The sequence below is a fragment of the Tympanuchus pallidicinctus genome, unplaced genomic scaffold (assembly GCF_026119805.1).
Source record: "Tympanuchus pallidicinctus isolate F22 unplaced genomic scaffold, pur_lepc_1.0 scaffold4, whole genome shotgun sequence".
In the NCBI taxonomy this organism is placed as follows: Eukaryota; Metazoa; Chordata; class Aves; order Galliformes; family Phasianidae; genus Tympanuchus; species Tympanuchus pallidicinctus.
Window position 1 is genome coordinate 550,267 of NW_026294758.1, and position 12,207 is coordinate 562,473.

General features: G+C 48.2%; 2 protein-coding genes across 3 annotated transcripts in view; both read right to left on the reverse strand.

Moving 5' to 3' along the window:
* Positions 1-691: 691 nt before the first annotated feature.
* On the reverse strand, positions 692-1,529 carry TOMM5 (translocase of outer mitochondrial membrane 5). Its single transcript, XM_052701497.1, has 2 exons — positions 1,359-1,529; positions 692-1,176 (listed from the first exon to the last, which is right to left on the reverse strand). The coding sequence occupies exons 1-2, from the start codon at positions 1,477-1,479 to the stop codon at positions 1,142-1,144; spliced, it is 156 nt and encodes a 51-aa protein (XP_052557457.1). The 5' UTR covers positions 1,480-1,529; the 3' UTR covers positions 692-1,141.
* Positions 1,530-6,175: 4,646 nt separating this feature from the next.
* The window catches only part of CORO2A (coronin 2A), a 47,582-nt gene continuing 41,550 nt past the window's right edge, over positions 6,176-12,207 (reverse strand). For both annotated transcript variants that reach the window (XM_052701464.1, XM_052701463.1), the window contains exons 9-12: positions 11,025-11,137; positions 10,303-10,393; positions 9,758-10,023; positions 6,176-8,996 (exon numbers count right to left, since the gene is read on the reverse strand). In XM_052701464.1, the coding sequence (XP_052557424.1) occupies positions 8,865-8,996; positions 9,758-10,023; positions 10,303-10,393; positions 11,025-11,137 (602 nt within the window). In that variant the 3' untranslated portion in view covers positions 6,176-8,864. The remainder of the gene's footprint in view (positions 8,997-9,757; positions 10,024-10,302; positions 10,394-11,024; positions 11,138-12,207) is intronic.

Genomic DNA, 12,207 nt, shown 5'->3' on the forward strand with positions numbered 1-12,207 from the left:
AAAATCTTAAATACGTGCCTTTAGACTTACCCAAACAGAGAAGTAACTCAAAATGCATGAAAATCCAGCTCCTACTGTGGCAAGTCAGGTCCATCTAAGGCCGGTGCATAACAGTAAGCATCAGCCCTAGGGCTGACAAACTCTTTCAGAGAGGAAAACTACAACCCTCTTTACAAAGCAAGCTGACCAATTTTTTTGTGTCAGTGCAACAGCAGAGATAAGAATTCTGCCTGCAATCCCTGCACAAAGTAACACTCTTCCTGAACAACTAGTACATGGCAATCCGTAGTTGTGACAAGAGCTGGATTCAGCATATGACAGGCATTATGAAAATCTGCTGTGTCTAAAATCCTTTAATAGTAGTACAGCCTTGCTCAAGCTTTATGCCTTGCACAAATGCAATGTCCAGGAGGTTCTACTGGAATGGCAAACTAGCACACGCCTGCTGGACACTGCTGAGCCAAGCCTTTCTGCTTTTATTTCTGCGTCTTGACTACACATCTGTGTTTCAGATGTAAGCACATATTTAGAAACCAGAAAAATATATAATTGTCTTTCTCATTTTCCATCGCTTTTCTTCAATACACACTGATACTGAGGGTGGAGAGTGTAAGCCTTAGAAAGGCAGGGAAAAACTACCGAAGAACCTCTACTTTAACTGGTCATTACCAGAAATAAGTCAGTACCAGAGTTGTTCGTTACATGACAGAACTGCTCTCCCATTTATTTAAAATCAAACTCCCTCTGCACTGGATTCAGTAGCAAAGTAATTATACAGACAGGTTTGGGGACATCGATAGCCATAGCACGTGGCAGTTTAGAGGCAGGTGCACAACAGAGCAACCTGCCAACGCTTCAGACTTCATACCGGAAGACGAATGTGTTTTAAAAAAGTACCCGAATTGTTCCACTGTAACACTGCTGAAGCTCCACAGTGCTCGGCGAGTACCTGCACGCAGAACGGACATCGGCCCCACACCTCCCGCTGCGCTATCGCTCTCTGCGTGAATATGCACGGCCATGGTAAGGAATATTTAGGATCGGATGCCCGCCTCCGGAACAACGTTTAACTAACAACAAGAGGAAAGCAGTTCGCCGCGCGTTTTCAGAAGCCGAGTCTTCCGTGCAGCTCGCAAAGAGCTCACACGCTGTCCAGCTTCTTCAGGACGAAGGGAGCTGAAAAGAGAAAGCAGCACAGCATGAGCGAGCCGGCAGCCGGCCCGGGAGTCTCCGAGCGGCGCGGCGCTCCGAAAGCTTCGGGCACGGCGGTCGTGCAGCGCGGTGCCCAGCCGGGCCTGGCTCCGAGAGCGGCGCCACTCCCCGCAACCGGGCACCCGCCGGCAGCCGCGCGCACTCACTGATCCGCAGCAGCGCCACGTAGATGAGGAAGTTGCGGACAGACGTAAGGACGTCGCGACGCATCTTTCGCCTCAGCTCCTCCGGGTCCATCTTGGGCCCCAGCCCCTCGATGCGGAACATGCTGCTCCGGCTGCCGAGCGGGGCCGGAACCGGAAGAGCAGCGAAGCCGGAACCGGAAGAGGGGCGGTGCGCGTGCGTAGGAAGAAGGTGAAGGCGCAGCGTGGCGGCAGGCGCGTGCGCACGAGGAGCGGCGCAGCTACGGCCGGCAACCAGGCGGGCGCAGCGCCGGAAGAGCGTAGTGTTTGTGCGTGCGCCGTTCTCTTTGAGCGACCCTGTGCTGCCTTCTGCGAAGGGAGGGCGCGTGGCTGGGAAGGTGCAACTTCTGCTGGCATGCAAGCCAAATGCAAGCTGTTCCCAGAGCCCATCAGTATTCTTAGAACCGTAGAATCATGGAATGGGGCTGCAAGAGCATCCAGTCCAACCGCCCTCCCATCGCCACTGCCGCCACAAGCACTGAACCAGATCTCGCAGCTCCTCATCCAGGCGCCTCCTGAACGCTGCCAGGGACGGCGACTCCACCTCCTGGGCAGCCATTGCAGTGCCTGACCACTGAGAGAAAAAGTTCTTCCTTATGTCCAACCTCAACCTCCTCTGGCACAACTTGCGGCCACTTCTTCGGGTCCTGTTTGTTGCTTGGGAGCAGAGGCCAAACCCCTCCTCATCGCAACCTCCCTTCAGAAGTTGTACAGTGCAGTGAGGTTTGCCCTGAGCCTCCTCTTTTCCACACTGAACAATCCCAGTGCCCTCAGCTGCTCCTCATCAGATTTGTGCTCCAGATCCCTCACCAGCCCTTCTCTGGACACGCTGCAGAGCCTCAGTGTCTTTTTCGTAGTGAGGGGCCCGAAACAACACAGTACTCAAAGTGCAGCCTCACCAGTGCTGCGTACTGGTGATCAGCTGGGGGACGATCACCTCCCTGCTCCTGCTGGCCACACTGTTTCTAATGCAGGCCAGGATGCCATTGGCCCTAACGGCCACCTGGGCACACTGCTGGCTCGTGTTCAGCCGAGCACCAGCCAAAACCCCCAGATTGCTTTCCTTTTCACAGCCATCGAGCCATTCAGCCCCAAGCCTATAGAGCTGCATGGGGTTATTGTGGCCAACAAGCAGGCCTCCTTTCCTCAAGATGGCTCCTGCTGGTGCTGCCGGCTCACGACCAGAAGGACCATGACACTTCGGAGCAGGGGCCCTATGATAGACCAGGACTTGGGGTCAAGGATGTGGGCATTGTCAATAGGCTGTGCTATATAGACCACAGGGGAATCTCATACTTTCTCTGCGGTTAACTGAGAGAGAGACAGCAAGAAAAAGTGTTAATTGTTTAGCAGCCGGTAACGAGGCAGAGCCCGAGCCTGGGTGGGGGGAAGAAAGGGGAAAGGGTCGGGAGATCATAGATGGGTCTAAGAGCAGCGGCAACGATCTGACGAGGAACGTTAAGATAACACAATACAACATGTTACAAGTGGAACTGAGGCCAACAAATCAAACAAAATGAGAGAGAGTGTCCAAAACTGAGGCCTCTCACTACAGACTGCAGTGGACAACGTGCTTCACTGCTGCAAACAGACACCGAAGGAGCCTGCCATCTTTGCAGAAGCTCCACCTTTCTTCCCCTCCTCCGAAGTCCTCTGGGAAATGCCACTCCTCTCCTCCTCTCCAAGATGCCCATAAAAAGCAGTCTACAGAACCAGAACATCAACTCTTTAACTCCCACTGCTTTACATGATGATATGATGTGGAATCATGACGACAAAAATCACAAAACTGTGACATTCCACTGCTTATTCCACATCGCTACATCATGCTTAGCATATATTTATACACAAACAAGCAGAAATTAACAGATATTACACACATCACACGTATCTATATGCATATGCATACACAGAATGGAATTCCTGCACTCCCTTGGTGTACACATTGAACATCCCCATTTTTCTCCATCATCCACCACGTGGACCCAGGTTCCTGAGCTAAAACAGTTCCATGAAGAGGTTTGCCCTTTCCAGAAGCTGGAAGGACCCAAACTGCTTTTCCCGACATGCTCTGTATATGTTCTACAGGGACCTTATCTCCCTCTACAGTATGTAGGCAATTGGATTGGGTAGGACCATCTCGACTGACCGATCCTCTGGTATTGACCAACCGTGTGGCTTCTGCCAAATGCTTCTCCCAGTGCTTACATGTTCCACCACTTTCAACATGGTTTTTAACAACCCATTGTATCATTTAATTTACCAGAAGCTGGTGCATAACTGGAAGTGTGATAAATTCATTCAGTGCCCTGATCTTTGGCCCAAATATCCACAAGGCAGGTTTTGAAATGAGTCCTCTTATCTGACTCAATTCCTTCTGGAGTGCCATGTCACCACAGGACTTGCTCTCAAGACGTAACGTGGTGTTTCAGGCAGTAGCATGGGGTGCTGCATGTGTTTTAAGCCACCCAGTGGTTGCCTCCACCATGGTGAGCACATGATGCTTTCCATCACGAGATCGTGGCAAGGTGATCTGGTCAATCTGACACACCTCCCCATGTTTGCACTTTTGCCATCGCCCTTCCCCCCAGACAGGTCTCGTCCTCTTGGCTTGTTTAATTGTGGTGCATGTGTCACAGTCATGGATAACCTGTGCAAGGGCATCCATAGTTAAGTCCACCCCTCGGTCTCTAGCCCATTTGTGTGTTGCATCTCTCCCTTGATGACCTGAGGTCTCATGGGCCCACCGAGCCAGAAATAATTCACTCTTGTGTTGCCAGTCCAGGTCTATTTGAGCCACCTCAATTCTGGCAGCTCGGTCTACCTGATGGTTGTTTTGCTGTTCTTCAGCAGCCCGACTCTTGGGCACATGAGCATCCACATGGCGCACCTTTACAACCATATTCTGTGTTCGGGCAGCAATGTCTTTCCACAGCTCAGCAGCCCAAATAGATTTACTCCTTCATTGCCAGTTATTTTGCTCTCACTGCTGTAACCACCCCCATAAGGCATTTGCCACCATCCATGAGTCAGTATAAAGCACTGGCCACCTCTCCCGTTCAGCAGCATCTAAGGCCAGCTGGACAGCCTTTATCCCTCCAAATGGGCTTGATTTTCCTTTTCCTTTAGTGGCCTCTGCAGCTTATCGTGTGGGACTCCACACAGCAGCTGTCCAACTGCGATGCTTCCCTACAATATGACACAATCCCCCAGTGAACAGGGCAAATTTCCTCTCATTTTCTGGTAATTTGTTGTATGGTGGGTCCTCTTTAGCACATGGTACCTCTTCTGCTGGTGATGGTCCAAACTTTTTGCCTTCAAGCCAGTCCATCACTTCTATGATTCCTGTGTAACCAATGCAATCCACTTACTCTGAGTGGCATCAGAAGAATGATGGGTGGAGGGAGCCTTTCTCTCCAGCAGCAGTGTAGAGGATGTTCTTTACATCCTGTCCCCTTCTTACTGGCCCCAGGGCCACGGCTCGGGCTATCTCCTGTTTAATCTGCTCAAACACCTGCTGCTGCTCAGGACCCCACAAAAATTATTCTTCTTCCGCCTTCCCCTAAGAAAGGGAGCTAACAATGAGTCTAGTTTGGAATGTGCATCCTCCAAAAGACCGCTACGCTTAGAAAAGATTGTGTCTCTTTCTTGCTAGTGAGTAGAGACATAGCAGTGATTTTGTTGACCACATCTGCTGGGATGTGACAATGCTCATCTTGCCATTTTACTTCTAGGAACTGAATTTCCTGGGCAGGTCCTTTCACTTTGTTTCACTTAATAGGGAAACCAGCTTGCAGGAGGATTTGGATTATTCTAACTTCCTCTGCTGTATCGCCCCACACAACGACATCATCAATGTACTGCAGGTGCTCAGGAGCACCGCCCTGTTGCAATGCAGTTTGGATCAACCTGTGGCAAATGGTCAGGCTGTTTCCACCCCTGGGGCAAATGGTTCCAGATATACTGAATACCCCTCCGGGTGAAAGCAAAGTGTGGTCTGCATTCCATGGCCAAAGGAATGGAAAAGAATGCGTTGGCAGCATCAGTGGTGGCATACCATTTGGCTGCTTTTGACTCCAGTTCCTACTGGAGTTCCATTATGTCCAGCACAGCAGCACTCAGTGGGGATGAGACCTCATTCAGGCCACGGTGGTGCACCGTCAGCCTCTGTTCTCCACTGTTTACGCACTGGCCATATGGGGCTGTTAAAAGGTGAGCAAGTTTTGCTGATCGCTCCCTGACCTCTGGTTGATGAATCAATTTATGAATGAGGAGCAAGGAATCCCTGTTGGTGCGGAACTGTGAACTTTGTTTGCACTTTGATCCATCTGTCCATTGCAGCTGTTGTATTGGAACATTCAGCAATTGCTGCGTCACTCTATTAAATCAAAATCCCACGAAATGTCAAACATCTTCAATTTCAAAATCCCACGTCACGTCAAACATTGTTAATTAAGTCAATTTAATATTAATATATTGAACACTCCTGAAGCGTAACATCTGCTGGTCCGAGCGCACTTGGTCTGGGAACACCTCCTGCAGCAAGAGGTTTCCAGAAAGGACTGGTTTATTCATAGACACGGCAGAGTGGTGCAGGATGCTGCGAGGCAGATGAACCCTGCAGCACCTGGGACAGAAGGAAAGCTAACGCCGCGCCTCCACACAAGCAAAAGAGACAACGGGCGATGCTCCTTTCTGAGCTTCTTCAGGACATCCGCCCTCTGATCTGGCCTAATTTTTAGTCACCTTAAAAACACAATGACAATAAGAAGCCAACAACCTTGCATGTATCAAAAAACCTCTAAACGTATTTATTATTCAATTATATTTGCTTTTCATTGCACAAATTTGTTTTTTATCCCCACGTTTTACAGTTTTTGTTTTGTTTTTATTTTTTTTTACAAAGCGGTTAAGAGTTTTAGAAACGGTTAAAATGATCACGGAAGTCGATTTAGGCACAGTTCATTTGCCCACAACTACATTTTCTCCATTTTTTGTTTATGTGAAAGACTGATGGTCACGTTTGAGCTCCAAATTAAGGTGTATTTCGCAGTCTACACTTCTATGGGCATACTGTCTAAAAGAGCAGGTTTGATTACACTGTCTTGCCTTATCAAAGCCTGCCAGCAAAGCCTAAATGATTTTTTCTTTTACCTAGAAATGCTGAAATCAACACAACCCTAAGATGAGAACTGTGGTGGCTGAAAACTTTCTATGCTATCCAGTCGTAGCACGATGAAGAAACAGTTCTCAAGAGAAAGTACAAATTCCGTGGAAAAATTATTTTGACTAGGAAATAATTTAAATAATTTATTTTGTAGGAAAAATAAGAAAAAAAAATCCGACAGATAAAACACATACCGTGACTGACGAAGTCGTATCAAGCACTTGCCCTTTTGAAAATAACAGCATGGGAACAAAGTACCCTGTTCCTGGGACAACACTGTGAAAATGGCTCTGAAGCCTGAAAGCCGTCAGGTTTTCTTGGCATGGCGTGGTGGGCTTTGAGATCTCTTATTTAGTTGTTCTCTTTGGTGAGAAAGCCTGACCACTTCTGGAGTAAGATGCACGTGTTTGGTTTGAAGCTGTGTATCTGTGGTGTGTTTTTGCATATAACTGCTTACTGCAGAGTGTGCCCAGGGTGCAGGAAATCCTATTCTGGAGGACATGAAAGTTTGATTCAACAAAGCTGTTCTTAACATCATGTGAATCCTGATTTCTTTGCAAAAATTTAAAGAGGAGTTGGAATTGATGAACCTTATCAGACTCCTCCAACTCAGGATGCTCTGTTCAACCAGTGACTGATGCTAAAGGCTTTTCCTGAAGAACATTACAACTACTCCCTCTCTTTAATAATGCAGGAACAAACAAACAACAACATTTGACTTTCAGCACCCACATCTGTTTCTGCTATGTAGAAATGAACTAAGTACTTTGAAAGCCGGGTGAACCTCTTGCTGTAAAGAAAACAAGCTGCCAGTCTTTGTATGATTCCCATACGTGAGCATTTGGTGCCCCTGAGCTTGCTGCTGGGGAATCAGGAAAGTCTCACATGAGCACAGATGGTGCTTAGCCCCTAATTAGGGGGCTGTCTGCAGGAGACTGATTACGGAAAATATTTGGGAAAGCATCAGGCTACATGGAACCAGCAAGGCATTACTATTCACTATTACATGTGCCACGACAGATGTGCAGTTACAGACTAATCAGTGTTTGCTTGCTTCACTGGGGATAGGGATATCTCCATGAGCTCTGCATTTAGGGCAGGGAAAATTATGCCCTCTCAGGAGCTGCTGCTGCTGCTGCATTCAGATCCCTGGGCTGCTGACAGCCACTTCTCTTCATGCCATGCCTCATCAGCTCGCACCTCTCATGAGCAAGTGAGACCCAAGGACACCAACCAGGCTGGGGAGTCCATCTGCTGGCCTAGCTCTCCCTGCTGGAGACAGCACCTGCACAAAAATGGTCACCAGCACCAGCCTGAAAACAAGGATGGGACCTGAAGCCTGCAGCTGCTCTCACCCTATGCAAAGGGATGGTGCGAGCTGGTGCCACAGGGCACAGATAAGCAAACTGTGGGACCTGGGGTGATGGGGCAGCCTGCTGGAACGTGCAGTAGATGGGGGAAGGAGGAGCCCAGCAGGAAAACAGGACAAGGCAGTGGCACCTGGGAATTAAGAAGGCAGCAGCTGTGAGCACAAACACGAAGGGCTATTTGTGGCCAGCCATGGTCCCATGATTCACCTGTGGCTGAGACAGCTTTTCTAGCACCGTTGCTGAAAGGTTTGCAGCGGGCTGAGAGTCTTTGGTAGAAGGAAGGAAGGAAAGAAGCCCCTGACTCAGAGGACCCGGAGACCTTTGTTGCACCTGCAGCTTTGTTGGTGGGAACCAGCCAGCATCACTGCCCCCTTTTGTGTAGCATCTCCAAACAGAGCAGCCCTCTTTCACCTACTGCCAAAGTGCTGACGACTGGCAGCCCCAGTGCACCCTCCTGCATGGAGCAGGACTATCCCCAGCACCAGGTGAGAGCAGCTGCAGTACTGTCAAGCCCCCTGACGCAGGGCTGAGTCGTGAGGCAGGAGGTGGCACGAGGGTCACTTTGGAGTCAGAGGTGGGAAAAGAAGCAAGCAGCTGCCTTTACTCTCCCATCATGTGGAGGAGCAACAAAACAGGTTTTGGTCCTAGAGCTTAACAGGTGGCTTCTCCGGAACAAGAGGAAGATTTTCCAAATCTCACTACTTAATGCATGGGCTTCAGACAAGTGACGTGGCAAGCAAGAAGAGACTGAAGAAGCACGGCAAGTCCACCAACAACTGTCTGGTTATGATTAGGGAAATGTGACCACCACAAGCCAGGGAAATCCATGCTGCATGAAGCATCAGCTTTTCCGCCAGCAAAAAAATAGGAGTCGTGCAGGAAATGAAATCTGCTGCAGCGGCTGAGGGTGCGAAGAGCCACAGGCCGGAACATTCAGTACCTGCCTGTGTTCATGTAGACGTTTCTGAGCTCCAGCTCCAGCTGTTTAATTTTGACATCTCTCTGATTTAGGAGCTCACGTAGTCTACGAATTTCTTCCTGTTGTCGATAAAACATCTGCAGAAGCTGTAAGAAAAGTCACAGTTTACTTCCCTTACAGTGAGGAAATACAGACATCCTAACAAACGCCACCGATCCTGTCAACTTCTCGGAGAAACAGCACTTAAAGAGAGGGCTTTCAGCTTACAGACTGAGCAGCAGCAGTGATCACTTGCACTACGAAAGTAGGTCTTCGTCAGTAATGGTACATCTGCTTAATTCAGTAGATAATACAACCTTCCTCCTGATGGCTCAAGCTGAGGAGAGTATTCGCATTTTACATTCCAGGATCTCCTACTGTCCTACCTGAGGGATTTTTTTTTCCTTTTTCTTTTTTACTTCTGTTCATGCTCTTTCCTCTCTGTTTGGACTAGCATGACCTTTCACTGTGCACGCAGCAGATGACCCAGCTCTGGAAGAGATGCTTTGGTAACCTCATGGGGCAGGTTCAGAAACACGAAGACTATCCTTCTTCACACCACTGGAAAATTGAGGTCAGCAGATTTCTGCCCTGTCAAGCTCAGATGCTAAAGCCTTGCCTATGCAAAAGGGACAAAGCATGGCTATTGAGAATGAAAACCTTCCAGGGTTCTTAAAAGCAAATAACCTGCACATACTCAGAAATGTCCCTGGGCTGCCAATGGGCTTCCCACTTGCCACAAAGATCTCACGCTCTTCCAGACTCTGCAAAATAAACCCTCTCCAGATTCCATCACCTTGTGAATCTTTTTGCCAGCTATCTCTAAATATCCCCCACAGCCCCAACCCTTCACCCTACACCTTCACACCTCATTTTCAGTTTTTGGTGGTGGACACTCAAATACGTCAAAGCCATTGGAGAGAAGCATGTGCTCATTTTCCGGCAACCCCTCCTCTACTTTCAGCTGGTTTCTGCTGTCTTTGATCTCACTTTTCTTCTGCATCTCCTCCAGTGCCATTCTTTCTTCATGACTCTTGTTCGGGTCAGGACTTTTCACAGGTGGCTCTGACACAGGAAACTGCAGTAAGGAATTCACAGGTCCAGAGCCTGGTCTCAAGGATACCAAGAGGGGCCCTATGGAGGAAGTCAGGTGACTGGTTAGTGCTCACAAACCACGTTCAGAAATCAGCAGAAAGCAATTCATTCAAACAACCTGCAAGGGACGGACATGGAGGTGCTTGACAGGAGAGGTCTGCAGTTCACAGTAGTGAACATTTTGGATTATTATAGTTGACAGCTATATTTGTCACATCTCTCCTTTAGCTCCATTACTGTTTCTCAGGCCAGAGAGCCTGCAGCAGCTTACCCAAGCCCTGGGGAGCTGAAGGGCTGGGAAGCTCTCTATGTGCTGACCTTTGTTAACTCCGTTCAGCCACTCCTGTGCCGTCATTGCTGGCTGGCCTCCTGTGGTCAAGGGGTAGATGTCTTCCTGGTACGACTCTGACTGCAAGCAAACAAAGCAGTCACAACATCAGAGAGGTTTGGGCTTAGACTGTCCATACTGGAAGGTGGTGGAGGAAGGAGCTCATTCCACCTACGAGCAGGGAGTGTGCCACCAGAATGTACGTAAAAGCTTCTCACCTGCCCGGAGACTCTCCTCCTCACCCCAGCTCAGGAGCAGAGCATCTGATGGCCTGTTCTAATTCCTGACAGTAAAGCCCTTTCACATCCAGACAATAGACTGGGGAGAAGTTAGTTACACAGATTAACCCTATGTTACCAAACTCCTTGCATCTGTAAACTAGAAGTTTACAGCCAGCTAGTTGTCCCGAAAGTCAGAGAGACCCTTTGTTACACAAAAGCAGAGCAGTCTGGTATTGTCAGTTTGGAAGGAAAGTTGGCCATTACAGAGATCTAACTCTGAGTTACCCAACCCACGATTTGGTGGCAGGGCTGACCCACCGGCTGACTAACTTTGTTCCTCAGAGAAGGAAAGAGAAAATCTCTTGTTCTTCCTGCCATCCAGAAGTCACAGAGAGGAGCACTGTGACTCACTGATATCACTAATATCAGTGAGTAAGAGTGATAGGCACTCTTACTGGCTGATATTTATCCCAGACCTTTGGCTTACTTACCCATCGAGGGACGATCATGGAGATGGGCTCAATCAGGCTCTTGGTTGGAATCAGCTTGTAAAAACGGAAAATCTCACAAGCTGACACTTCAAGGCCTCTTTTTGGCATCACTCCTGTTGGGAAGGCATAAGAGAAACAGGACATAAATCTTCGTAGGAGAACTAACGTCAACCATCATGGAAGAAGGGCCAACAAACGTGAGTCAGAGTGCCAGCTCTATAGCAGCATGGTCTGGAATCCTGACACAAAACAGGCTCAGTGTTACAAATTACTAGTAAAACTCAATCTTTTTTTTTCCTTCCAGATCACAAGGTTACATGCAGGATCTGTAGTGATTGACCTGAGCCTCCTGTTCACTACTCATTCTTACAAACTGCAAACGGAGTGACCAATACTGAGCAGACCTAGCAGCTGATGCCACAGGATTTAATTATCATAATCAGTAGGAATGGAGTTCAGGACCTCCAAATACCACAGTAATAGCTGGATGGGTCAGACCAAGGGTGCTTCCAGGCCAGTATCATCCCCCCAACACTGTCCCAAACTAGACTGGAATATAAGGGTATGAAAATCTAATTTTTCATCCAGCATCATGTGTGTTTCTGGGATTGACAGAGCCACTTAAGATATTCGAGTGCTTGGTAACTCTAGTAAGAAATCAGTGGAAAAAACTGAATAATAGAGAGATCTTCCAGTTCAGCTTTAAATAATTTATTCTCTTCTAACAACAGTTTCCTGGAGGAGACCTGCAGGCACAGAATCCAGTGCTCCTAAGTATTTGAGGAAGAAGTGTCTATAGGCAGCATGTAGGGCTGGCAAATGGTGCTAAAAACTCACTTGCCTCTGTTGGAAAATGTGGCCTGAAGGATAGATTGGAAAATGTTCAAAAAAGGGTTACAGCTGAGATCTGAGAGCTGAAACCCAAATACTATAAATTAAGTTAGTCCAACACTGGAATAATGTGGGTACGTGTTAATGAGCAAAGGTTTCGATTGGAGGAGGTGACCTAGCTGCAGGAGGTCTAACTTGAATGGGAAATGCTAATACAGAAGAAGGTAGGCGAGTGGAAGGAGCAAGGGCAGTGGGTGGCAGGCGTTATTCACAAAGAAATCCCAGAGTAGAAACAATGTCAACAGAGTTTGGAGCTGGAAATCTTAAGGCAAAGTCTTAAAGCAAGGAACAT

Bases quoted from the DNA above. Each gene is read 5' to 3' on its own strand.
- TOMM5 (XM_052701497.1), bottom strand. From the start codon at position 1,479: ATGTTCCGCATCGAGGGGCTGGGGCCCAAGATGGACCCGGAGGAGCTG. The intron at 1,177-1,358 runs GTGAGTGCGCGC...TTCTCTTTTCAG, and splicing joins CGTGGCGCTGCTGCGGATCA to CTCCCTTCGTCCTGAAGAAG.